The sequence below is a fragment of the Caloenas nicobarica genome, chromosome 5, assembly GCF_036013445.1.
Source record: "Caloenas nicobarica isolate bCalNic1 chromosome 5, bCalNic1.hap1, whole genome shotgun sequence".
Taxonomy (NCBI): Eukaryota; Metazoa; Chordata; class Aves; order Columbiformes; family Columbidae; genus Caloenas; species Caloenas nicobarica.
Genome location: NC_088249.1, coordinates 36,233,862 through 36,260,809, shown reverse-complemented (window position 1 = coordinate 36,260,809; position 26,948 = coordinate 36,233,862). Strand labels below are relative to the sequence as shown.

At 43.4% G+C, this 26,948-nt stretch overlaps 1 protein-coding gene across 3 annotated transcripts in view; it reads left to right on the top strand.

Annotated features, from left to right (window-relative positions):
* The window catches only part of ACTN1 (actinin alpha 1), a 91,534-nt gene that overhangs the window by 46,568 nt on the left and 18,018 nt on the right, over positions 1-26,948 (top strand). For all 3 annotated transcript variants that reach the window (XM_065635069.1, XM_065635068.1, XM_065635070.1), the window contains exons 3-9: positions 2,796-2,915; positions 10,265-10,351; positions 10,883-10,970; positions 11,902-11,980; positions 18,073-18,154; positions 19,789-19,874; positions 26,454-26,546. In XM_065635069.1, the coding sequence (XP_065491141.1) occupies positions 2,796-2,915; positions 10,265-10,351; positions 10,883-10,970; positions 11,902-11,980; positions 18,073-18,154; positions 19,789-19,874; positions 26,454-26,546 (635 nt within the window). The remainder of the gene's footprint in view (positions 1-2,795; positions 2,916-10,264; positions 10,352-10,882; positions 10,971-11,901; positions 11,981-18,072; positions 18,155-19,788; positions 19,875-26,453; positions 26,547-26,948) is intronic.

Below are 26,948 nucleotides of genomic sequence, written 5' to 3'. Positions count from 1 at the left end.
TGTTCTGCTAGAGGAGAGCACCTCAGTTTTATGCAGCCCGGTACCTTTTGTTGGAGAGCTGTGCTGCTGACAGGTCCCCTCCCAGCTCAGCCAGAGCCGCCCTGGTCCCCCAGCCACTGTGCAGCTGGAAAGCTCCAGGGACAGTTTGGGGACTTCCTCATTGTGAGTCCTCTCCTGTTGGCCTCTGTGGTGGGAAGTAACAGTTGGGGGCCCTCCCTAAATATTGCCCCAGAAGATATACTTTCCTTTTTCACCACGTGCATTCCTTCCCTGCCAAAGCCATTTCAAAAATAATGCTACAAGACTGAAAAAGACTGAGCTCACGTTTAGTACTTTTAAAATAAAGTCATAAGGTGCTTTTTTCTCCCCCCCCATACAGAAGGAATGACTAATTGAACTTTTTCCTAAACAAATTTGCTGTAAACAACTTCTGTGCCAACACTTCCTTGCATTGTTTGGCTTTTAAAGTACAGCCTTGGGCTAGTACATGAGAACCAGAGAATGGAAGCGAGTAGACCATTTTCATTGTCTCAGCTGGGAGCAGAACTGAGAAATAAAGCAATGATGCAAATAGCTGAAAGTAGAACATATTTCTACCAGGCTTCCCTTTTAACAGTCTACATCATTAATAATGTATGGCATGGAACCAGATGAAGCTTTTCTCTGGAAATTTGAATTTGTAATGAAGTCCAAGTCTGGAGGAAATAGCCATTGGGTTTTGGGACTTTTGAAGTTAAAAAAGATTCTAAAGCAAATATCCTATGGTGGTGTTTGAGAGAGGGAGACTGCAGTTTTTCAATCACCATCAACTGCTCCAGTATTGCGTTGCTGTCAGAGGGAACACTCCTGCTCTCCCCAGCCCCAGGGAGAGCAGTTCAGATGCACATGGTGATACACATAATGCGGCCACAAGGTGAATTGGATCAGTTTGCTGTTCGCAGTGAAACCTAACCTCTTGTTTTTATTTTTCTTCTTGTAAGGCTAGTTTACAGTCACATCAGCTGAAGAAAATGGTTATTTTTTTAGCTGGCTCAACCCATTTGTTGACATTTGGCAGCATAAGTCTGCTTAAGTCTATTGTGAAACTATAAGTAAAAAAGTCATTGTGAAACTGTCACAAAAAATGCTTCCACTTTTATTTAGAATGACTAGCATTATCCAAATGGAAAAAGAAAGCAACGTACCATGACATGTACTTGAGGCTCCATTAAAGCAAAATATTCTTTTTAATCCTAGGATGGAGGTAGTACCATAAATACATCTTTTTACTTAAATTGTCAGACATCAGTGTTTCATTTTGAAAGTGAATCTGTTTTTATCCTTAAGCTTGAGAGCTAATGACACCAGCCTACAGTAATCAGTGAAACACTTTTAGAGGATTTTTCGTTTCCAGACTTCTTTTCTTTATAGGTTATGTCTATGGCAATAATCTGGTTTTCTCCCTTTTAGCTTTTCCTCACACCTTTGTTGGGAAACAAGCCATCCAGTTTTAGTATGAAGAAAGAGTTATTTAAAAAAGTACTTTTCTTTCTCAGCCTTAAGCCTCAAATAAAGGTTTTGAGTCAGCTCTCATTGAATTAAATATTCAGGTTCAAGATATAGCTGGAGACTTTTGGAACTGAATAGGTCAAGTGAGTAATTACTTGCATAGACTTGCCCATTTGATCTCTTTTAAATTATTCCTTAACTTTTTTTTCCAAAGTGCAAAACTTGCTTGCATTTTGTTTAGATCTTTTTCGTATTCTGGAGCTTGTGGCCTGAAAGTGGCGGCTTTGCTCACTCTTTGGTGGTGTGTGTCACAGGTGGTTCCTGCTGTCCTGTCTAATTATATTCCTATCAAGTGTTCGTTTGAAAAGCCCACTTGTCTGTCCAAGCTTTAATTTGCTTACTCTTTGTGTCAGGTTAGTGTTAGTAAATGTAGGCTGTGAACATATTTACAGGCAGCCTATCAAGAGGGGCATGACTGCACTTAATGCAACTCTTTCAAATAAATGGGGTAAAGAAAGTGCTTTTCCAAATCTTCCAGCTTTGTTCCAGTCAGGACTCATTTCGATCAGAGATTTACCTGGTCTTACCTGGGAGCTAGGCTGCTTCCCTCTCTCTCCCTCATTATAAACATTTTAAATGCATACCACCGTGTAAGAGGTCATTGTATAGAGTTAGAAATACATCAGACATGAAATGGAAAGGAATCGAGATGACAGTCCTTACAGTTATAAAGCCACTTGCCAAAGAAGCAGTTTAATTTCCTGATACAGGCACTTGTGTCCATTCAGTGCAGAGAATAGAGAGGCAGGAGGTCTGTATCCTGACTGGGGAAAAGACAAGATACCCTCATATTATTTGACTGTAGGGAGTTCCAAGGAGGAAAGATTTGCTTTGTAAACTGGATGTTGTAAATGCTGGAAGGGACCTCCTCACCTGTCTTCGTGGGGGTGGGAAATTTGTGCCATTTCCACCGTTATCTGTGGTTAATGGTACTGCCTTGGTCAGTGTAGTTTTGAAGGACTTTTTCACCTCTGATATAAACCTCTTGTGGAAGGGACTCTGTGCCAACAGTTCCCCCGTTTTTAAATTATCTGAGGTGCAACAAAAATATACTTCTCTGTCTGATTCTTTCTGCGGGTACTTAACACTGAGTGTGGCCGTCCTGCCTTCACTGTCAAGAAAGGAGGCAGGAAGATCCATCTCCATCTGGCTGAGCAGCAGGAGCTACCAGCATGGGGAAACACCCACCAGGAAAGAAAGGGTTCAAAACTGTTTTCTAATACTTTCATTTTTTCTTTTCTTCTTAGGTGAACGTTTGGCTAAGCCTGAAAGAGGCAAAATGCGAGTGCACAAAATATCCAACGTGAACAAGGCCTTGGATTTCATTGCTAGCAAAGGAGTCAAACTAGTATCTATTGGAGCAGAAGGTAAAGAAACCAGCTGATTTGTCTGGGCCCAACCTTTGCTTAGCCATTGCCTTTCTCTCATGGCTAGATGTCATTTCCCTTTGTGCCTCCCTAGCCCTGCCATGTCCTTGTAGAACAAGCCATGGAGGAAAAGGGGGGAGGTATTAGACCTTTACTCTGGATTTAAATCCCACCTTCACACCAAGATGCCAAATCTGATTCCCACTTGGGCTTGTTGGTCAGATTCTCCTGCTTTTCTCCTGGTTCTTGTGAGTTAAGAAAAACATTGAGCAGCGGCAGGAACAGATTAATTGGGATGTTTCTTTCTCAAATGAAGAAAAGTCTAAATTGAAGCACAGCAGATGCTTGTATTTAGCCTGTTGCAGAGCTCTGGGAAAGATCCTCTGTTGCTGTAGGACATCTCATGGGCCAAAGCCAAGTGTAGGCCTCAGCACAGGTCAAGGATCCCAGAGCCTTCAATTTTCAGAGCTTCCAGGCTTCTTGTTGTGCACCCCAGAAAGCTGGGTGCTCTGGCTGGAACCAGTGTATCATCATGTAGAGACCATTGTGGGCAGCACCCTCAAGACAAACTTGCGGATCATGCAGACAGCAGGGGTTTGTGTAGCATTTTTGTCTTTTTAGCGAAAATGGAGGGTGTTTTGCAGATATGTCACCTAAAACCCAGAAGGGCTTGCAGGTTATTAAGGTAGTTTGCTCTTTTATAAACCATAACAACTTGTCATCTGGATCGTGTTTTCATGACACTTGTTTTCCTCTGCTCTGGACCTGTGTGTAAGTCCTGCCTATGGACTCATGTTGTCAGTGTTGCTGTGGAGACACTCTGCTTTTGTGGTATTTCTAGGTTTGTCTTTACAGTGACCACAGAAAATGAGAGAGGTTTGTTATCTCCATCTTACAGATGGAAATACGTGGTTTCTCCAAGGAAACTCATGACAGAGCCAGGAAATGAGCCCATGATACCGTTCTGGATGAGCATTCTTCCTCCAGGACAGTTGTGGGGCTGCAGAGCTGAGCCCTGCCTGTTCTTAGCCCAGGAGGTCAGAGCACATTGGCATGCCATCCCCAGTTTTGGCCTTTCAGGCATGCTTTTAGGGACATCTCCTCTGGTCCACTTGTTTTGTATCAGATCAGGCAGAATACCTCAGCTGCTATGGGGGCTTATGTTTGCCTTGCTGACACCTTTACCTCAATGTACTGCTTTAACTTTATGAAGACCTTGGAACAATTTGAAACTAGTGTCCAGGCACATTGCAGACACTCCTTTACTGTGATTGGTATTTAAGAGCAAAATACAAGAGGTGGATGGCTCAATTATGCGATACTTTGGGTGTAAAACTTTTCTTCAGTTTTCTCAGCTTTTTCCACAGGAGCAACCTGAGTGTGTTGCTGGCCCTGAGTACTGTTTATGTACTACAAATGCATATCTAAGGTCATTTTGTGCCCTTACAAAAAAGACTGATGCATCCAGTGTCTGATGTAGTAGTCCATATCTGTATGGGACCCTTTTCAAACTGGAAGCTGGACCTGGAGCTGGAGGTCTTCTGCCTTAAGACAGCTCCTGCTGTCATTTGGATCTTGGACAGACTTTTGGATCTTTCTGGGAGTCTAGAGCATGCTTAAAACCTATTTTCCCTACTATGTTCCCTTTTATTTTTTTCCTGTTTCTGCTCTCCTTGGCATTAGTTTGCCTTTTCCTCTCCTTCCACTGGAATTTTCCTTTTTTGATCTCTGTTCCTGAATCAGCTGTGACTGTACCCTCATAGCAATTAGAAATCATTTGCAAGTAAAATGGTCTGTGACCAAAGAACTCCAGGGCCCAGTTATTCAGGATGGATTCATGGCAGTTACCTTGTTCAGAAATAGGCTGTAAGTTGCCATTTTGTGACAGAAGCTATGGTCTGTGTCAGTGTAAACAGTGCTCCTGACCGCTCCTGACCTCCCCTGCCCATGCAGCTGCGTGGTGAACCCATATAGGTTTCTTTATACTACCAAAGGTAGCACTGCATTAAAGTTTAGACCAAGGTTAGATGCGATTTTTATACAGAGTGCTTGGGCCTGTGCTGTGATGCCAGCTCAGGCCATGTAAGTGATCACACAGTGTGGGCTGCCCCACCCCAGCGCCTGCCCTGCACACAGACCCAGCTCAGGCCACTCTGGTTGTCACCAGGAAACATAACCTGCTGCAGGGGCTTCTGCCCATTCCATCCAGGTGCTTGGTGTACAGTAAATTACGTATCAGCTATAAAAACTGACCCTTCCTTTGAATGGCACAACAGCAACTCAGTCCATTGAAGGGCTTATAAGCCTTCCTGGAGCATGAATTTTAAGGGCTTTCAGACTTTAAGACGACATTGTGCAGCAGCAAAGTAGAAGATAAAAGCCAATGAGGCAGTCATAACGCTGCACCAAGAAAATGAGCTGTACATGCCTCAGTCAGATTGGACTGGTCTAGGAAGTTTTCCAGGTGTTTTTTCCCCCAGAGGAGAAAAACACGATCCCACAGCAGTATGGTGGTACTGGCTGGGGTAGCACACTCCTCACCTCAAGGTTGCTTGTTCCATCTGTGAGTATCTGCTGAGCAGAAGGGTCCTGTGTGAAGGATCTGCAACGCAGCTGTAGTTCTCTGTATACATCAGACAAATTGCATTGGCCATCAATGTCCTGGCTTTATTTATTATTATTTTTTTCTGGTTAAAAATAAGCTCCAGAAATAATCCCATGGGGTCTTTCAGTTTGGCTTAAGCCTTGTTGAGACTTCGTGCTTAATCTGTGTTAAAGCCAGCAAAAATGTTTTCGTAGCATTTGTCTCTGATTTCATCAAATAAAGATCCCTCTCTGCTGTTTACAAGCCAAACTCTGCAGCCATGTCCCAGTGAACAAGAACCAGAGTTGAAGAGGATTTCCTACACTTGCATAAGTACAGGATATATTCCATGTCCACATTAAATGGAGGATGAACTAAGCAAACAGAATAAGAAATGAGGGTTAAGAGCTGCTTTTTACAACTATCTTTGCCTGTTAACAATTCAAGATGATTCTAAACATCTTTGTTAGCCAGAGTCCATGGGATCAAAGCAGTTGTGGCATATAGCAGATCTGTGTAAATCTGGATCAAGGAAGTCTCTAGCCTAGTGCAGCTTCCAAATGGTTTTTCATCTGCTTTTAAACCTCACTGTCATTTGACACCTCAGGAGCCTTCTTTTGCTGTAATAAATTCCATACTGGTGTCAAATGCTCCTGGGATTTAACAGACTGAATAGGTCAGGTATGTGACCCTAAGACTGTTTTATTTGCACCTCCAATCTGCATAGAAATTTGCTGCTTTCTTAAACAGATGTGGCTCAGTTCAGCATAAGGATAGCTTTGGATGAACTGATCCCTAGTCTCACTTGTGCAAGTGAAAGGAGAAATAAAGCTTAAAGATTTCAACAATTGCAGAAGTCCCATCTGAGCAAAACACCTAGTGAAGCACCAGGCAGCGCAAGCATACATTTTACAGTGGAAAGAGGAAGGCCAGCAACTCCATGTTAGTGGGCGAAACATAGCATTATACTTATCCCTGTCTCCTGCCTGCTCACAGTTAGGGAGATGAGATCTACACCCCCATCAACAATGCCAGCCAACTGTCCTAAATCTGGCTGGACCATCGTTAGTAACATGCTGCCTGAAGATAGGGGTGTGGATGCTCATCCTGCTTTATTTGGCTTTTGTTAGGATAAACAAAATGCAGAGCAGCCTTTATGTTACAATTGTCGCTCTGTCTCTCCAGTTCCCAGGTCATAACGCTATCCTGCCAGTTGTTCATCCCCTGCGACTCCTTGTCTCCATGGAGTAAGCAGCAGCTGTGCTCTCGTGGGCAACTCAGAAGTAGCCAGAGGAAATCACAGTTTCTGTTGCATTGACTCTGCTTCTAACTACCCAGGCTAGGGCAGAAAAGTACACTTAACTGTTTTTGCGTTTTTCAAAATAAGTTCATGCATTTTAAAAAGCACATCTATGTAGCCAGCCAGTCTTGCACCTAAGGACTGAATATTTGTCAGACTTAATTGACTGTCAAACAAATGGATGAGAGTACTGTCGTTTTTTGCATATTTTTTTCCTGGTATTTGGTACAATAACGGGAGCTCAGTGGAAGCATATTCACTGGTGCAAAAAATTTCCTTCCAGTGGATGCAGATGCCTCATCAGCTTTAGCTAGCAACTAATCCACCCCCAAGTTGAATGTAAATCACAATAATGTGTTCTTGCTGCTGCTGTTCAGACAGCAGCTGTTGGTGGTGGAGGACATGCAGACAACACTTGCAGAGGTCCTGCCTAGGAAGAGCACTTGGAAAGCATAGTGAGGCAGAAGATACTGTCTGATTATTTGCCTTTTAATATCTGAATTGCTCTCACATTACTGAGCCTTGCATGTATCAGCAGGGAACAAACACAGCAGCTTTATTAAGCCTTAGGTTGTCCTAGTTTTGTAGCGTTACCTTCAACTTTTTAACAATTCCTGGAGTTTCTTTCTCTTCATCACCAGGAAGCAGAAGGCTTCATGCAAACCTGTTTTGCAACCACGTTTTTCAATTTTGTTTCTTGGCTGTATTCTGCTATATTAGAAAGAGGCTGGCAGCAGCTGAAAGGCACTGAAGGGGTTCTAGAGGAAAAGGAGGCTGGCACTGGGAGATGCACGGGTGGAAAACCAAGTGAGCGAGGGCCAAAGAGGATATGGCCTTTCCTATCAGGTTTGCTGACTTCGTAACCAGGTTGCCAGGAGATTTTTAGCTCTAGAAATGAGAAATGCTTGCCTGCTTCAAAATAAAACCAACAATAACAACCAAAAAAAAAAGGAGGAGAAGAAAAGGACTGGGAATGGTGTGTTTAGTTAAATCTGCCTTGGAGCTGGGAACACAGATATTGCTTTTTAAATCAGTAATGCAATGAAGAGGACTGGGGACGAAGAGATGCTTTCCACCTTAGCTCCACCAGCTAACTTTATAAAACTGGAATTTGAGAATGTGGCCAGAGCATAGGGCTGAGTTCTAATGCCACATTAGCAACTTAACGCCATCTGGTTTTATGTAAGTATCTTGACCTTTACTTCCAATTAAAACCAATGGAACAGTAATATTAATTACCTATTTCAGCTCACTGATTGATTTATTAGTGTCCATAAAGCATTTTCAACATTAAAGTATTGCTATCAGATTTTAATCTAGTCCATTAAAATAAAGAGTTTCAGATCTTAAATATACCCTAGGGTCCTCCTGCCAACTGCTGTGGTTTTACAAGCGTTGGGTTTTTTTGCTTTTTGCAAATCCCCACAAAGATCTATCACATGAACAAAACAAACAAGGTGAAAACATGGAAGCTTTCTTTTGTGTTTTAGCTGTAGTATGTCAGGTATTTGTAACAACAGTAAAGATTTTCCTTTCAGTTGATTGTATTGCTTTATTGGAGGGGTAGAGAATGCAAAAAGTACAGAACTGAATATACTTGTCATCACATGACATCAGCCTAGTGGACAACCCCCTGACTCCAAAATACCTGTAAAAAAATTAATCTGTAAACAGGCAAACATCATTTTTCCATGCCAGCAACAATAACTGTAGTCCTTTTATACTGCAGGGAGAAGTTGTTCACTATTTAATTCTGGGCAAAACGATGCCCCACCAAGATATTTGTGTGTACTTTTAAGTGCAGAAAGGAGCAGACAGGAGTTTACTGCAGTAGAACAAGGTGGCATGTGTTGTTGTCTGTCTTTTAAACTGGTAAATCCATAATGCAGATGTATGTCAAAACACAGCTGGAGATTATCCATCTGATTTACACTGGAAGTTGCACTGCATGTATTGAGGAGTCACAAGCTTTCAGGAATTTGGACCAGATGGACACAGCTTCTGAAACAAAATGTTTGGGGTGTGTGCTACTTGTCTCTTGGTTTTGAATACACTGAGGTTCACGTTTTGAAAGTTATATGATGAAAAGCATTTTTTTAACAGCTTAAAAGGAAAATTTCAAATATTGTTACTTTTGTGACAGGATCCAGACAGGTGGCAATTGCCTATACTGCATATTTCTACTTGCCCCAGAGCACAATGTGTTCCTGCCAGGCAGCTTTATTGAAGCAGTGGCACAGAGGTGTCTACAGTAGTACAAAAATGGTTTCTGGCAGCCTTGTTAGGACTTGAATTATTCTACCTCCAAACAGTAGGTTAATTCTAACCCTTTTCTTACTGAAGATACTCTTGTAACTTGTCAGTTTGTGAAAGATCCTTCTGCTGTGCAGGATCCTGCCAGAGAATGAGTAGGAGAAGGCAGCTCAGCTAGTTTCACTATCCAAAAAGCAAAGGCTGTAAATTTTATAATGTCTATATATAGTCTGTGTGGAATTTTTGTAGATGCTAAGGATCAGCACTTGAGGCCCAGCTGCTCACTGTTTAGACTGTTTGGTGCTAATCTATACATGGTGGTAAGCGCATTTCTGGGTCAGCATTCCCCCAGTACCTCGCCCCAGAACCTTGATTCCCCATCCTAATAGATCATATCTCACACATGCAAGCAGTCGCTTTCTAAAATCTACAAATTGTTGACCCTTGCTGATTTATATTGCAGAGTCCACAGCCTGCTTACCATCTTAGTTTATATTGTGGTCTGCTCAGGCCGGTCAGCATGAGTCCTTGCTTCGTCTTCAAGCAGGATGTGTGTACTTTGAGGAATGCTGTGTTGTGTCTTTTGGAAATTATATGACCAGAAGAAGTCCTATACAGGCAGTCTGTTGTATTTAGGCTTGTTTGAAATTAAAATTATGATTTTTTTTTTTTAATTGTTATTATTTTTCTTATTTATTTTTTAAATTTTCTTGGTAGTGTCTTCTTCACATGACAAAATGAGCTGCCAGACCTCATCTGCAATGGGAAGTCTCACTGGTTCTTTTGGTATAATTACACTGGGGCAGTTATATAGGTGACTTGGAGTAGGCATATCAGAGTAAGAGAGGAAGGCTTTTGTTTTTCCCAGTTTGGCTTATATGGCTTCTAAGTGATCAGAATTAAACCTGAACAAGGTGCTTCTAGGCCCCTGTGGGGAATTACGCTGATCTAAATTGGTCTTTATTTCTGGTCTACTGGATCATCAGTTTCTGTTTCATACTCAGTATTATACTGCAAGAGAGCTAGTCTGATTATTGGGTATTACTGGGCAAGACTGTGCTGTACCAGCAGAGCATGTGGGGAGGTGGGGATGTACAGTTTTCAGCTGGAATTCCAGTTCTCTCATCTGCAAAAGGAAATGCTGCTCAATGCTCCTGTTTTACTAGGATTTGCACTTGCAACTGATTCTCTCTCTGCCTTGTTTTTCCATAGAAATTGTGGATGGCAATGTTAAAATGACTCTTGGAATGATCTGGACCATTATCCTTCGTTTTGCCATTCAGGATATCTCAGTTGAAGGTAAATCTCAGTTCTTTTCAGCCACCATTCAACAATGAACAACTGGGTAACTAAATAGCAGTGCCACTTAAGAGGCCCAGATCATGCTCTTGAGTCACTGGAAGATCCAAGGGAGCTTCCCAAGCTGCCCTGTCATCTCACTGACATTTCTGTCCGGGTACTGAGAAGAGTTTTTCACATCCTCTTCTTGTAAGAGGTTTTAAGAGCATCTCAATGTTGGAATCTATTGCATTTTTTTGCAGGTTGATTCAGGGACTAGCACTGAAAATGGACCTATCTCTTACAAGTCCTACAAAACTCTAATCCTGAAAAGCTATCTCCTTATTACTGAACCTCATTAAGAAAATAACAGTAGCAAAACTATCCCAGTAGAGTCTTCAAGACAAGGAATTTTCTGACAAATGAAATTAAATAAAGCACAATTCAGTGCAGTCTCTACCAAAGATTAACTGATCATGTTTTTCTAGCATTTGCCCCAGAGACTCCTACTTTCTAAGAAAATAAGTTGGTTGGTGTGCTTGCTTTCTCTAGAGACATCTGCTAAAGAAGGACTTTTGTTATGGTGTCAGAGGAAGACAGCCCCCTACAAAAATGTAAACATCCAGAACTTCCATATTAGGTGAGTTACAAGCAAGCACGTAGCTTTACAATCTGTGTTATTTTCATATGTCTCTTGGTATATTCAACAATGTTCCTGACAGACCTCCCAAGACAATGCAGATGCATGTTGCACAGTAACAGCACAGTCCAGACAGGCACCTAGGAAATTAGAGGCAGAGGTTATTAGAGGATCCAAGTACCTATATCCCAATTCCTCATTCTCGTTACAATTGCTGCTTTCATGAAGTTCTTTGGAGCATTAAGTTATATGTGCCATGGGCTAAGCAAGGCAGCTTTTCCTCTGTGAAAACTCAAAACACTTTAGGGGACATGAAATAAGAGCTGCACCAGAAACTTTGTAGTATGGCAGAGTTGGGAAGGGATGAGAGGTTTTCTTGCTCTGCTCTTAACATTTCCAAATTGGCAGATGTTCCAGTGAAGATTCTGCATAATAGTGCTTTTTCCAGCACATCTTGGAGAGCTGTATGAACTATATAAATCTAAAGCACATCTTTAGAGCTTAAGTGCCATCCATGCTAGCCAGTACTGTAGTGGAGCTAGCTGTGAACATCGGCCTTTTCCCTAAGGAATACACTTGTTCCTCCTTTAGGGCTTGTATCTACACCTTTTTCAAGCTTGAGCTCTATACCTGTCCTTGCAGGACATGCACAGAGTTCAGCACAAAGAACTGGCAAAAAGGAGGTGGCAATGCAAAGGGCAAGTCCTAATCACAGTGAATTTTTGCAGGGTTTGAAAGGACTCTTTATTGCAGTCTCATGCAGGTACAAGACATGCCTCCTTCCCAGCACTTAGAGAAGCACTGTTACCTAGAAACTGAACCAGAATTAGTCATCCTGCTGTCTTGGTGCCTTCCCTCGTGCTCATGCCTGTCACTGTGTCTCTCTCTGGCTGAGCATTGTTCATTGTGCTCTCTTCTGTCTCTCTTGTAGTTGGAAGGATGGCCTTGGTTTCTGCGCTTTAATTCATAGACACCGCCCAGAGCTCATCGACTACGGGAAACTACGAAAGGTACAACTCAACTTCTTTGTCAGACCAGATGCTTGGCTCCTTGGAAATAAAGAAGGAGAAGAATTAGCTTGATAAACATAATTGAAGAACTTCAGCACAAGCTGGCAGTTGCAGGATTAGGGGGAAGGAAGGAGGGATGAATCAGTACATTCAGGCTTCTTAGTGAAGCATGAACTTAATGAGTTCCTGCTTTCAGACTGCTTTATATGAGACCCACGTGTCTCAATCCCAGCTGATGAGCAAAAGCTGGCAAATTCACTAACACCAAATGTGAGACTAGTTTTGTGCTAATGTCACAGACTAGTGAGTCAAATCGGACTTAGCATTTCTGTGGAGAGCTGGATAGAAACCAGTTACCTGGTGTTCAAATGAAAAGCTCATTGCGGGGGTCTGTGTGCCCTCACTGGACACTTGCCACATGCTTCCAGTTTAGCACTGAGCTATCTGCAGTACCGGGCTTCTCCAAGTATGTAGGTGTCAGGTGCCAGAAAAGCATTCGACATAGCACTCAATTTTACTTTAAAAATTGCCATTGGTAGCATGATATCTAGCCGCTCCAAAGTTTGCTTCCTGTGTGTCTTGGAGACAAGATTTCTCAGTCGATGATGAGAATGAGTATTCAGTTGTTTGTGCTGCCAGCAGTATCCTGACGTAACATGGCAATGGAAGACCAAACTGGGTTCTCATCCTACTGGCGTTCCTGCAGTCTGCTGAGATCCTGTCTCACTGTATCTGGGCACATGTGGAGCATAATTTCCGTGTCATTACTGAGGCTAATACACAAAACGTTTGACCATCTCATCTCACGGGCTGGGTGTTATGAAGTGCATACGTGCTTGATGTTAGCTAGGGAAATAAACATAGGAGCCTGTCACTAATAGACCTGGGCTCTTGGATCACTGTGCAAACAGACAATATGTAAATGAGTTAATCATATTAGCTGCATCCTTGAAGCAATGAATTGTACAATGCCTGATCTGCTTTAAGTAACCTTTTAGATCATTACTGTCTTGCAGAACAGTCAGTTATATTATCTGATCAGTCTTAGTGTCTGGAGTCAGCACGTGATGAATAAACAGTGAGGAGAGACTGTACCTGTTTACCTAAACAGCAGCAATAAAAAAGGAATTATTAGAGCTACATTTTCAGAGCCTGATCTTGAGAAAATAAAAGCAGCTAAGTAATGTGAGTCTGACAAACCCAGCTGCGTAAATGCTACAGCAGTCTCTGTTACCAACAAAGCCCTAAGCCAAACCCAAGTGAAAAAAGAGTGAGGAAAAGAAAGTTATTTGGTCATATTGCCTGCAGGCTTTTTAAGGTGAGAGAGTGGTCGCAGTAGCCAAAATCAATTTAGATGGGAAGGGATTTGTCCTCCTTAGAGTAAGGTTAAAGGGAACCAGCATCTTTTGTTCTCCACTTGCCTTCATCAAGTTCCCTCTGCCCCCCTGCAGTCTTCTGACTCCTTCTGTATCATTTTGATTGTTGATTTGCCTCAATTACTCTAAAGGTATGAGATAAAATGCATGTTTGAGAACTCTACCACAGCTGAAATCTTGAGCAAATAGCTGGAAGAACTTAGCTCATAACCTAGCCTTTAGCTCTGGCAGTTGATGTGTGCTGATGGGAAGTTGCCTTTTGCCTAGGTCTTTGACCTTCCTAAACATGGTGTTTGCCTGGAGTGCTTCTGTCACTCGTTTCTTCCTTTATTGCTTCTTTCTCCTCCGTTTGGCTCAATTCAACCAATTCTTGCCCTTCTCCTCAAAGCCCACTTCCCCTCTCCCCTTCCTCTCAAAACCAAGCAAACAAACAAAACCACCTCAACATTTTGAATCATCTCTGGCCCTGCAGAGGACTTATCTTGCAGAGAAGGACATGAGAAAGGCTGCTGAGAAGCAGCGGATAGTAGATTAGAGGTCCACCTGCAGGTCTCTTCCAACTCTAGGGAGTGATTAATGCAATCTCAGTTACACCTTTGATGTTGCGTGTGTTTCTGTGTGCACACACACACAAATGTGTAAGATAAAGAAGTGAACATCAGTCCAAGCTGCCAAGAGGTCTGCATCATACCTACCACTTGGGCAATGTTATTGTGCAGTTTAAGTGTTTTCTGCTCCTTTTGCAGGGGCTGTGTCTATGCTACAGAGCCTGTATTGGCAGTGTTTGCTAGCAAAAAGTAGTCAGTGTGGCTGCATGTCTTCTTCCCAAAAGTTTGCAACTTCTTTTATCAGCACAGTCTAGCTGTATTAGTGGAGCAAGCACAATTCTTTTCTGCCTACATGCACTGCTTAGCTGAAGTTGCTTGCATAGTCCAGGCCCCAAAATAAAAGATGCAAGTCCACCCAGGTTGGTGTCAGTGATTCCCTGACACCTCAGCTATGTATGTCTGCTATTGCTCAGCTTACTGTAGATAAGATCTTGAGATTCAGCTCCTGGTCTGCATCTGAAGCATGTGCAGAAAATGGGGTTTCCTTTCTTCCTTTTACCCCTGACCGTAGCTCAACTGTGAGCCACATCTTTTTATCAAGTACCATGGTTGACTGATGGCCCAGACACTCCTTCATATACCGTAGTCCACATAGAAATGTAGTCTGTGTACTGCTGTGTTAGTTGCATTTATTACAGATATTCCTGAAAATGTGAGTTGTACCAATTGAATTTCTTTCCTAGTGTCTTCAGCTCTGGCAGATATAGTAAGTGCTTGCTCTCTCTTGAATTTCCTCCCCCTCCATCTCCTTTCCTGATTGCTAGTTAATAGAAGTTGTTTGTTTGTTTGTTTTTAATGTCACACTGCAATAATTGCTGTGGCAACCTTGTGTGCTGCAAGGACTTGGAAATAGCTGGAGAAGCGGAGAAAACTCCCCATGTGAGTTAGGGTTGTGGTGAAAGAGAAGGAGCCATGGTAGTCATTAGTCAGCAAAAGCAGAGAATGTGCCAGGTGGGCATCTGTTTAGGGCAGGTTTGCTGTCTGCCACCGTTAAAACAACGTAGTTCTTCCATGGTAAAGCTATAGCTTTCCTTGTGCTTGGCCCAGCTAGAGCCTAGGAAGTTACGGCTCCTCTTCATGTCTCTGCTGTTCTATTATGTGTTCACATAAGCAGAGTGGGACCTGAGGCACCTTTGCAGAACCTTATCTAGGTCAGTGCTCCTCTGGGGTGTGTGTTTCAGCTGTGGAACAAATCAGGGGACAGGTGGCTTGGCTTTTGTTTGCTGCCTTTGAGTCCCTAAAGCATGCCTGTAGCTGTGGTGCTGCAGTGCTGCACTGCGAGGCTTGGGGCTGCCAGGCCAGTCTTTACTATCTTATCCCTTTTCATGGGAGTCAGCTGAAACAGGGGTTTTGAAATAATAATTAGCTTGTGTACGATGGGATAGAACTGAAAGTGGTAGAATTTGGAGGAATTTCATAGGGCTCGAGACCCTGTTGTAGTCTTGGACAAGCCCTCAGGGAAACCCTATCTCTTACACAAAGAAGCAACACCTTTGTGATGAGCAGCTCTACTCTCCATGAGGGATGAAGTTTATCCCACAGGGAACAGGATCTTGTTCAGGTTTAGCTCCCTGCTTATCTCAGACCTAGTCTTGGATTTAGGTACCTTGCTTTCAGTAGCACTATCTTTAGCTTCATTCCCCAAGAGGTTATGTGATCACACATCTTTCTTACATATGGAATCTGATAGCTTCATCTAGATGAGTCTCCAGTTTCCCACATGTTAAGACTTCCAGCCCTTCCTTTGGGAGTGCCCAAGCTCAGTAAGTTTTCCCATCAGGAAACCTCTCCCAACTTCCAGCTTAAAATTTCTTTTTAACCTTTGGCAACATTGCTGCTAGTGTTGTTAATAGCAAACTGATAGGAAAGCTATCTGCAGTGATTTTTGCCTCCTCCCTTTCCTCCAGGAGGGGCTGACAGATCTTCAGGCAGCTCATTTAAATGGGTCTGTGCTAAGGAAGGGTCTGTATTCACACACTAAACACTCTGTCAGGGCATTAGCAATGCCATGGTGGTTATGGTCAGCATAGGCTGAAAAATGGTGGTGACATTTCTACAAAAGTAGAAAATGGCTCATGGACTAAGGGAAAACTGGCAGGAGAGCTGCCACGTGGCATTTCTGGATGCTCCTGTGCTTGAGTGAAAGAAAGACTGTTACTATTCCTTCCTAAATGGAGCTAAAGCTCTGTCTACACATAGTGAACAAGGTATGTAATATACCAGCTAGTCTCACCTCCTCAAATAAGGCTTTTGGTTACACTTTGGGCTTATAGAGGTTTCTCCACAGCAGGAACAGGAGACAAGTAGGCTGAGGTTGAAATAGTACCAGCCTCTAATTCCATGGCACAGGATGGTTCCTTGTGGCTGCAGGATAGTAAAAATCCCCTGCCTGCACCATTGCTAAGTTCTGAAGAGGTGGATATAATATATCTGATGTAGTCACCAATAAATGTGTATAATATAAGGATAAAGTACTATTTGATACTGAGGTGGGGACCTGTTACTACATGTGACAGCTGCTGGTTTCATTGCAGCATGCCTGTGCAACATTTCCTCACTTAATATTGACTTGTCACAGTGGACTAAATATGGATCAGTGGTCATGTCTGTTTTGGTGGCGATTTACTTTGGTAGGTCAAACGTTGCTGTCTACTGGAGACATTCACCCAAAGGAATATGATGCTGATATACTGTAGGAAACTGTTTTTCAGAATAGCTCACTTTCCTGGTTTCATGAAGGCAGTAATCTGAGGGCTACATAATGACCAGTGCCATAAAGGAACTTTTCTGCATGCCCATACCCTGCCTGCCTAGCTTCATCTTTCATGCTGGGTGGGTTCGAAGGAAATTGCCTGTTGATTAGAGTTCAGGCACAGCTTAATCTTCCAAGTTGATGTAATAAGCAAAGGCACATGATCTCAAACAGAAGAGAACCAGAGACATGGATGCCACTCTACAAAGAAGATGAAATAATTGTATGCCTTATTTCCTAATTTTTAAGGTGCGTCTCAAGTGTGAGTGGCACAAATGACAATATGGAGAGTACCACCCCATCCTTCCTCTTTCCTGAAAGACACTTAGCAAACATGGTGACTAAACACTAACAGTTTATGCACCACCTTTCCTCCAGCAGAAGCCACCTGTCTCAATGTTAGAAACTGATAGTCCAAATGTGATTTGTCATCCATGAAGTGATTGATCCTTCAGAGTAACAAAGTATCATAGCTATACAGGAATATATAAATCAGGCTTATGTGAGGGTCTCATACATGTTGGTAGGTGTCCTGTTGCTGATCGTTATGTTTGAATGCTGGAAACAGTTTGCAGAGGTCTTTCATTTCCAGTGACATCTGTGTTTCATATTCTCGTGTGTGGCTCTTTAAAATCTAGTTACCTTTGTGATATGACTCATGATGTGATAAGTCACATTTAGCTTTGTTTAGGATTTGATTACTGTGTATTGATGTCTGTATCTGAAGTGCATCCTGTCACAGCAGAAGGTTTATATAATATATAGATGAATAGAAATGACAAGTCCTGTGCAGCGCCTAAAAGGAAAAACAATACTCAGACAAAATGGGTACTTTTATATGTATTTATTTTGTAGAGATTTCTTAAAACATTTCTCTTCCTCCCACTCAACTGGTGTTCAACAAACTGTACACTAGTTGAGGACAGCAGCCGTTGCAGATGTTGTTACTATTTTAGTATTGCTTAGATGTTCTAACAGATACACTGTTCTGCAGTTCTTTCAAAGGGAAGTTGCAAACTTAATATAAGCATGAGATGTAAATGTGAAATATGGCCGTTTACTATCAGTATGATGTGAAGCTAATTTTACTTTAAGCTAGGTTCAAGAAAAAATATATTATTCCTTCTTGTTGCAAGTGCATAGATTATGTGTTAATTATCATATCATGAGTCTCCAGGCTCCGCTTTCAAAAAGAAGCTAATTATTTCATCTTGCTACATGAAGATTCACACATAAATTTTGTCTGGACAGCATGGTTACCTGAAGGAAACCAAGCACAATAGCTCTGTTTTGAGAGAAATGCTGCGGACCTTGTTACAAGTTGATGCTGATGCTCTGGCTCTGTTTCTTTCCCAGGATGATCCTCTCACAAATCTAAACACAGCTTTTGATGTGGCTGAGAAATATCTGGATATTCCCAAGATGCTGGATGCAGAAGGTAAAGTAGAACCCAGTGGCTTTTAACTTGCTTTTTCTCAAGAAATTTCCTACTTCTAGGTGGACTGGTATTTTACAAGAATTCAGCAACCTCTGAATGCTCCCTCCTTCACTGTGTTTTAAATGTATAGGGAAAAAGTTAAAATGGAATAATGAATCATATGTTCTGCTTCCCTCTTCCTCCTGTGCCCACTCAGTCTTCCGAGTCTGGTGTGGAGATCTTAACCCGGGGCTGACACACCAGGCGGAGATGAGTAGCGCCTGGCTATATCCACTCCTGACTAAAGCGTTCCCTTTCAAGAACCAGGCTTAATACTGAGTTAACATATGGTGTACGACTGCGTTCCTTTTGCTCCAGAATTTTTCTTTTCTGGGCTCTTTCTCACATTGCTGGTGATCTTCCTTTTGGGGGCATGATATTGATATTAGAAACTGCTGCTTCTCAACTACTCAGAAGTGTTGGGCATGAAGATCTCTCACTGACTGCATCTGGAGACCAAGGCAGAGATCCATGTTGTTCAGAGGTGCTTTTGCTACTGACTGTGACTGCTTCCCTGAGGCCACTGGGCCAGCAAGGATTACTTTTCAGAGCCTTGTCAGGACCAGCTCGGCAGTAGACTTTGAAAACTGTAACCCTGAAGTATGAACAACAACCTGAAATAGTTCACTGGCTGTTGGCTGTTTGCCTGAAGACAGCTCGTTTCAGTGTTAAAGCTTCATTTCAGGCTTGGTTTGGACAGGAGAAGCAGCTAAAGGCTTTTGTTAAATAAGGGAGTGTAAGGAACAAAGGGGAAAGGTGGAGATAGGGCATCTGAACCCAGAGAACCTGTATTTGGGTAACGAGGATGCTCATATTCTTAGGTAGTATTTCCCATGCCCAGGGATGAGTCTTGCTTTCCCCGCATTCATCACGCTGAGGTCACAAAAAATCATGAGGTTTCTGGAGCAGATTCAAGTGCTTCCTGCCATTCTGTAGGAAATAAAGCCTCCTCTGAAGTAACTGGATCTAGCGTCAGATCTCAGCAAAGCTAGCAGTGATGAAGAGGGGCCCTTGAATGAGCTCCCATTGCTCTTCCCTGATCACTCTCCTCCCTCATGGAGTGAAGCTAATGTGCATTCCTCCACACCATTAATTCTGATCTCTGGAGGTGTTGAGTTTACCCTGAAACTAGTGAAAGGGACTCTTGAAATTCAAGCTATCATTGTGTTGAAATGGAGGACAAGGGCATGGAAAGGAAGGGAGAAAGCATTTTACCTGAAGAACTGCATGGAGGAATTGCAGTATAATACGTCTATAAAAGCCATGTCAACCTGCTGCCAGTTTGGATTGGTTCAACCCACCATTCACAACAGTGTTCTCAGGATGGGGAAATGCTATGATACAAGACACGTTGATATATGACTGCATTAGCCTGAGCAGACCCTGGAAGCAATTTTATCATGAGGGAGGGGAACCAGGAGGGTGACCCTGGCCTCTAAGAGAGACACATCATCTGGGGAATTCTGGGAAGCCCTGCAGAGTTGCTATGACAAGCATATACCCCAGCAGGCCTCCTGGACAGTTGTGGTTCTCCCTTTCCTTTGCTTTCCTCCCGTCAGTTGATTATGCTCTTAACGTGAGGTTTTTTTTGACAGACATTGTTGGAACTGCCCGTCCTGACGAGAAAGCCATCATGACCTATGTTTCTAGCTTCTACCACGCCTTCTCAGGAGCCCAGAAGGTATCACAGGATCCCAAGCTCCCTCCACAGAGCACACCTGGTGCCGTTGCTAATGTCCAAACATTTTTTTTCTTTCTCTCTCTCCTCTCTAGCTACGGGCATCTTTATTATTATGTTCTTGGTAGAGTTGGCTGTTGGTTCAAAGTGGTGCCCCAGAATTAATATGTGGGGCAAGGGAGGCAGGAGTCCCATTTTCCTATAGTCAGTGGTACTTCCAGTGGCACTTGGCACTTGCCAGCACTTTGGCACACACATAAATCCAAGGGAGTGGGGAGCTCTGCCTTCTCCATTTGTTTTCCAAACTGCTGCCCTGACAGCTGAGGACCTGCACCTTGTGTTCCTGGGAAGGCTGAGCTAGGATGCTTGGTCTCACAGAGGCGGGGAGACCACCGCATAGACGCTCTGCTCAGCAGGACACTGCAGCCTGCCCGCACTCAAAACGATGCTGACATCTATTCACTTTTTTTTTCTTTTTTCTTTTTTCAAAGGTGGAGGAACAGAGCTGACTTAGTGGTTTTATGAAGGGTTCAATGAATACCCAAAGCTTTATCTTTTACCTTAGAAATGGTGCAGGTTCCTACACCCTTGCTTCAAGATCTGAACCTGCTGCTTTCTCAAGTTGTGCCGCAAATTCAGTCCCAGTTCACCTGGGGCTTACAAAGCATGTCTAATGAACACATCCATGGTGATTTTTCAGACAGTGCATTGTTTATCGTGACTGAGATGCCTGTTTCTGTTCATTTGGTTCTTTTTTTTTTTTCCTCTTTTCTCACCCACCATGCTGGAAATCAGGCAGCTGAGTCCTTGCTGTGTCTGTTTTAGCCATTTTCCTGTTGGTAATGGAGTCACTTAAGGAAAATATTTTGTGGGTGAAACCTTGTAAACATGTCTTGCCAAAACCAAGCAGCCGCCTGTACTTCAGTGCCACAGGAACAGACAGTGCGTGTTGCAGCAGAGCAGATACTGTGTAGGAAGTGCACTGCATAGGAGGGCTCTGATCGCTAGCTCCTCGATGTACAGAAGAGCCTTGAGCACAGGCATTCAGACCTCCAAACAGACTATTAGCATCCTTGGGCCAAGCTTCTGGACCGCAGCTGTGAAGGTGCAGAGCCCAGATCCTCAGCTCGGGATCTCCCTGGGTTGGGGGGTGGGAGGGAGGGGTGCCTCTTTGAGCCACAAGCCAACACTGCTAGCCACCTTCTGATCCGAATTCCCAGCTCTCCGCATGGAAATCTGTTTGGCCTGTCCTGCAATGCATGATGGGAAGTTTCTCCCCTCTCTCACGCCACCCATGACTGTTTTGTTTTATTCTATGTGCTGCTTCTTACTTTATCCTTTCAACCTCTTTTCCTTCTCTGCACAGATATTTTAGGCACGCTAAGGCCGGATGCGAAGGCCATAATGACCTATGTCTCATGTTACTACCACGCCTTCTCAGGGGCGCAGAAGGTGAGACTTTACCACTAACAACCCACTCCCTGCTCCCTGCCCTGCCCACCGCTCCTCTCCACCGAGGAACGTGCCAGACCCCCGTCCACCCCAGGCCGTTTGCAGGGAAGCCCAATGCATCCAGCAATGTGCTTGGATGTGCCATCTGTAGTCTTGCTGGAGAAGTGATGTCAATGTCCTTTCAGACAGACCTGCTCCTTCCCTTCAGTTTCACACCTCAGTGGTGGAGAAAGCATTTGGTAAAGCTGGCATATAAAGATGAATGAATAGATGCTCTGACAGAGTCAGCGTCCTTTCAGTGACTAGTGGGCATCATCCTGGCCAGGCAATGCGCCTCCAGAAGTACCGCAATCAAATCAGCCTCCTCCAGGAAATCACAGCCTGTCCTTCTTGACCTGCCGACCTGCCTTCCACACTCAGCCCCAGCTAGGTCAGTGGTCTCTTTCTAGGCTGAATCATCTGTGAGCTGGTTATGTAGCACTCCAGCCACAAAGTCCATTTCCTACCAGGCCTTGAGCTTTCCCAAACTCACACAGTTCTTCATTCCTTGCTTCTCTCTGGTCATTCTCTGTTTCCCAAACCACCTCTATGTTTTGTTTATCTTTCTTCTGCTTTGCCCGTTTCCATAACTTCAGTCCTTCTTCCTCTGCTGCTTCTTAACTCCGAAGTCTCTTTGCCTGGCATCTGGGTGTTTGTCCTTAGAAGAACTAAAGAGTCACAGTTTGCCTTTGGGCAAACTTCTTCCAAAATGGTAATTTCCCTGCAATCCTGTGAACAGAAGGAAAAGGTCCATCCTTTCCTCCCATGCTATAACCTGACTGGGCTGCAGGATCACTGCTAATTTCAGATTGTAGGCTTTGGAACAATAAAATCTGAAGTTCAAGACTGCATTCTTCATGTTACGAAGAGATGTAAAATCTCCCCGTTTCCCATAGCCACAACTGCTTTCTCTCAGTAGGCCTTTTCTATTTGAGGTGCAGTCCATGTGTTGCCCAACTTGACTCCAGAAGAGTCCATCTGTTTTGTGCAAAGCAGTGCTGGTGGTCACAGCGTTGATGCAGCTATCATGCTGATGCTGTCTTTCAGAGGGCACACACAGGCAGTAGGTTCCAGGGAGCAGCTCTTTAGTTCAAACTTTTTGTTCTCTGCCTTGTTTCATATAAATTACATGATAGTTGTCTTGTTTCCAAGAAAGTGGGAATATGTCCTACAGCAGTGTGGTAGGCTTGCCCCTTTGGCATAATTTGTGTAGTCGTGACTTTTTCACTAGCATCGTGCTTTGTGAATAGTTCAAAACCCTTAAAACCAGGCTGGAAGCTCTGGCCAGCTGATACTTGCCCGGGAAAAAGGTAGTCTCAGAACTTGTGCCAGCCTGGTGATAAGGCCTGCTTGTTTGCCAGGTGCCCTGAGCGACTGCTCCATGCTGTCTGCTTAACCCAAAGAACTTCAGATTGAGGAAACGGCAAACCACAATATGAAGAGGGTTGTGACCTGCTGCAGGAGCAGCCATGCCCCTCGCCAATCCCTTCCACTTCTCTCTGCGCCCATTCCACAATTTGGAAACCTGCTCAGCATGTTGCTCTCATCAGCAATTCAGGTGGATGCTAGGTCTCCAGGGATAACTGAAAACAATCTTTTACTGCCTCAGGACCTGAACCATGTAGCTAGGGCAAGAGCTAGAGATGGAGCTTCTTAGTTATTAGAGCTTCAATCCCATGTAGTCCAACTGGCTTATAGGGAAGATTAAAGATATAGTAATTTATTTTTCAGCCGTCCTGATGGCCCAGCAACTCAACTGTGCCCTGGCAGGAGGGGCACAGCTCCTTTTTGAAGCTGCCCTAGCTGTATGTTAGCCAGCTGCTGAGTGACAGATTTAAATCCCCAGGCAAATGCAAAGTGAATACTGAGTGCAAGCCCCAGCCCAGGTTGTAATGTGTTGCCGCCTCGTGCACGGTTAGGTGACTTACTGTGATATCGCTCCATTTTTCATTCAGATTTTTCATTACTGCCACCAGTCCTGAAGGGGAAGCCTCATGAGCCGCTTTCTGCTTCTTTCACTCTCTTATACTGAGCCTTTGAAGGTACAGGGTCCCCCGCCTGATGTGTGTGTAGATGGCTGCTTTTTCTTTATGCCGTTTTATATATATATATTTGTAGGTTTACTTGCTTTGGTTGGTTTGCTTGTTTTCTAACCGCTTCTGACTTTCACACTAAATGCATGCAGCTACTGGTTGGCTTAATATTTTGTAAACTTGATTTCTGGGGTGAAAATTTCTAACTCATGTTTTACCATTTTATTAAGAGATTGTGTTTGGCATACAGTATTCTGGAGTGGTCCTCTGAGGCCAGAGGACAGCAACAGGCATTTTCCCTACGTAGCACACTGTGAGAATACCTTCTTTTGTTATTGTACTCAGCAATGAGACCTGGATCTGTGAGCTAGAGAGACAGCTAACTCCACATCCATCCTAAGCAGCCCAAGTCGGGGTTGAGAAGTGCAGAAAAGACAAAAGGCAGAGAAATTACTGCTACTTTGGCTATTCAGATTTCCATTTTGAGTCCACCAAACAGCACATGCATACCACACAGCAGTGTGGCATTCAGCAGAGTGGCCTGGGCTTGCCCTCACCACAGTCTCCGAGTGCAAACAATGATGCTGCCCTGAAGCTGGTCAGCTCACACAGGCTCTCTGAGAATGCGAGTACACAGCTTCCAGACCCCAGGGTGGTACATCTTCTCAGTGCTGCTCCATGCCTTGTGGACATCCTGGCTTGCCTGAAGCCAGCGTGAGCACCCTAATTGCATCATTGCCTTTAGCAGTGTGGGGAAACTGAAGTGGCGTTTTCCACTTCAGTCCACTTATGAAGGTGTTGAGGGAGCTGCCTTGGCTTCATGTAAATATCTTAGCGTGCCACTCTTCTTTTACCTGAAGGTGTTTCACTGAGGTCGCCATCACCACAGATCAGCTCATTAGCAGCACTGTGGGAAGTATTTATGGAGGTTACCTGAAAGCACTGGGATCCTTTAGTCCTACCTTGCCCAGAGCAAGTCAGTGTAATGCATTGCTCGTGACATCAGGGGTGACAGTGGCCATAGAGCCTTTCCTGCAGCAGCAGCGGCAGCTCACTGTTGCATAGACCAGTCTGGAGCAGGGAAGAACCATTGGGAAGCAAGTACTGGTAGGGGAGAGGAAGCCTCTACACTTCAGCTGTTAAAGTAATACAAATAATTTCGTAATTGCTGACATTCAGAGGGCCTTTGTGTTTGGACAGATGTTCAACATGTATATACACACATGTTTAAAAACTTGGGCAGCTGGAGGAAATCTATCATCAGATACACAAATATGCCTCTGCGAAATGGGGTCCCTCCTGCACAGCTGGTTGCTGCTGCAGTGAGCTCCTGGGGTGTAAAAAGAAGAAAGTTAAGAGTGTGCAGGGAGCTCCCTTCCTGGGATGATCGAGATAAACATTTGGTACCACCAGTTCCCTGCAGTTGCTGCCAACATCATGGTAGGGCTTTGGCAATGTCTTTTTGACATACTATTTGGTCCCATGTATATAAAGTTTTCTCTGGATATCAAAAAGCACTCCATGAAAGTACAAACTTCAATTAAAAATAGATCAAAGTATAAGCTTTCTTAAATGTAACCATCGTTTGCACTTTTTACAGATTTTTTTTTTTTTAAGGGAAATTGCTCTTTCTTCTGTACAGGTCCCTCTGATATGTTTTAAATTAGTTAATATCTGTGTATCTGCAAGCCGGCCCAATTTAGTGAAGGGACAGATGACTGAATATATGTTTTTTACAACTTCTTACAAATTAATAATATTGCCAGATCCTCTGGGACTTTAGCAATTCATACATCACTGGATAGCCTATGACTTTACTGCTATTCTTGCTGCCCCGCATCAGCTGCAGATATTAGAGGGTTTTTCTCAAATGGCCTTGGAGATTGAATAAACAGATAATATAAGGCCTTTTAAAAATAGAAAAAGGCTGAAACTTGCCAGCTATAAGCTCAGCAAAGCTTCTTTTGGCATCAGTCCCACACATAGTTTTAAGGCAGGACACAGCATTTGCAATTGGTATGTGGTAGTGTTGGCAGGTACTCTCTCCATCTCCACTTGCCTTTATGAGGAGGAGGACTGATCCACAGGGGTCTGTGGGCAGCTCCAGCACCTTCCCCAGGCACCAGGGCAATAGCTGCGCTGTGGTGAGAGGGTGCAGAACAATCTTCTAACACCCAGCACAGGTACACATTTTCCTAGGCTTCATGGCAATGCACCTACCATGATGATGTCAAAGGGAGCTGATAGCCACAAATACGTGTTGCGCAAGGATCAGCCTACTCATGTGTTCCCTGTGCCAAACACATGCGTGGCACTTCAGGGCAGACTGACTGCTCCTGAGTTCATAGCTGGGATTTTTCTGATCCTTATTTTGTTCCTGATTCACATTTTAGCATGTTAAGCTCCCTGCAGAGAACAAGGTTTTGGTCTTACAATGGAAAAACAAGCAAACTAAATAGTGATAAGTGGCTCTTTTTTTGTGAGACTTGTTTTGAGAGAGTAAGTATAAAGATTACCCAGAAAGGGGAAAAAAAAAAATCCTCAGGTGCATCATGAGACCCTGAATATATGGTAGGTGTCATGGAGCAGGATGCTGGAGAAGTATTCATCAACTTGATACCACTCAGTTACTGGTGTTGCAGCTCTGAATGCTGGTGAGCGGAGTGGAGGTGGTGGCAGTAACCCCGTCTTTGTGAAGAGACAGCCAGGCTCCCTCTGGAAGGGAGGAAATAACTGGGCCCTCTTGTAGGAGCAGCTTCAGAAAAGGCACAGAAATGTGTTTGTCTCACAACACATAGGGTGGGATCAGTAGAGCTGAGAATCTCTGAAGGAATGTATTCACATGAGAAGGGAAAAATAAATTATTATAGAAGGTCAGATGGAAAGCAAAAAGGTCAGGGCAGACATTTCAAAGTGCAAACAGGTTGCTAGAGCCAAGGATAGGAGACTTTACCCACAGGTACATAGCAGGAAGATAAGCTGCAAGCTTTGGTTTTTTGTTGTGTTGGTTTTTTTTTTTTTTCACACTTTTCTCTTCTGTTTTTCTTCTCTTCACCAGGCGGAGACAGCAGCAAATCGTATCTGCAAGGTGCTGGCAGTCAACCAAGAAAACGAACAGCTAATGGAAGACTATGAAAAACTGGCCAGTGATGTACGTGTCCGTGGTGCTCTTGGTTTCTGGATGGTGAATGTGGAAAGGAATTGCATTTAATGCTGATAACTAATTTTGGGGAATGCTATTGGCCCATGTTGCCTTGGAAAATTCTATTTTTTCATCTTCTAGCTTGAGAAAAATTAAAGATCAAACTTACCTTAAAGCCAAAAGCAATCTACTTTAAAACAGAAACCTTCTATAGAGCAGGTTTCTTAAGAGTAGTGACAGAAATGCTAAAATTAAAAGAGAAATCAAGCTGGTTTAACTTTCCTCCATCAGGACTATACAACTTCATAACATCTTTCATACAAATTGTATGCCGATATACTGCAGAAGCTAGGAATTGGATCAGAAAGAATGGAAATAAGAGATAATTGAGGAAAGAAATATGCATTTGCT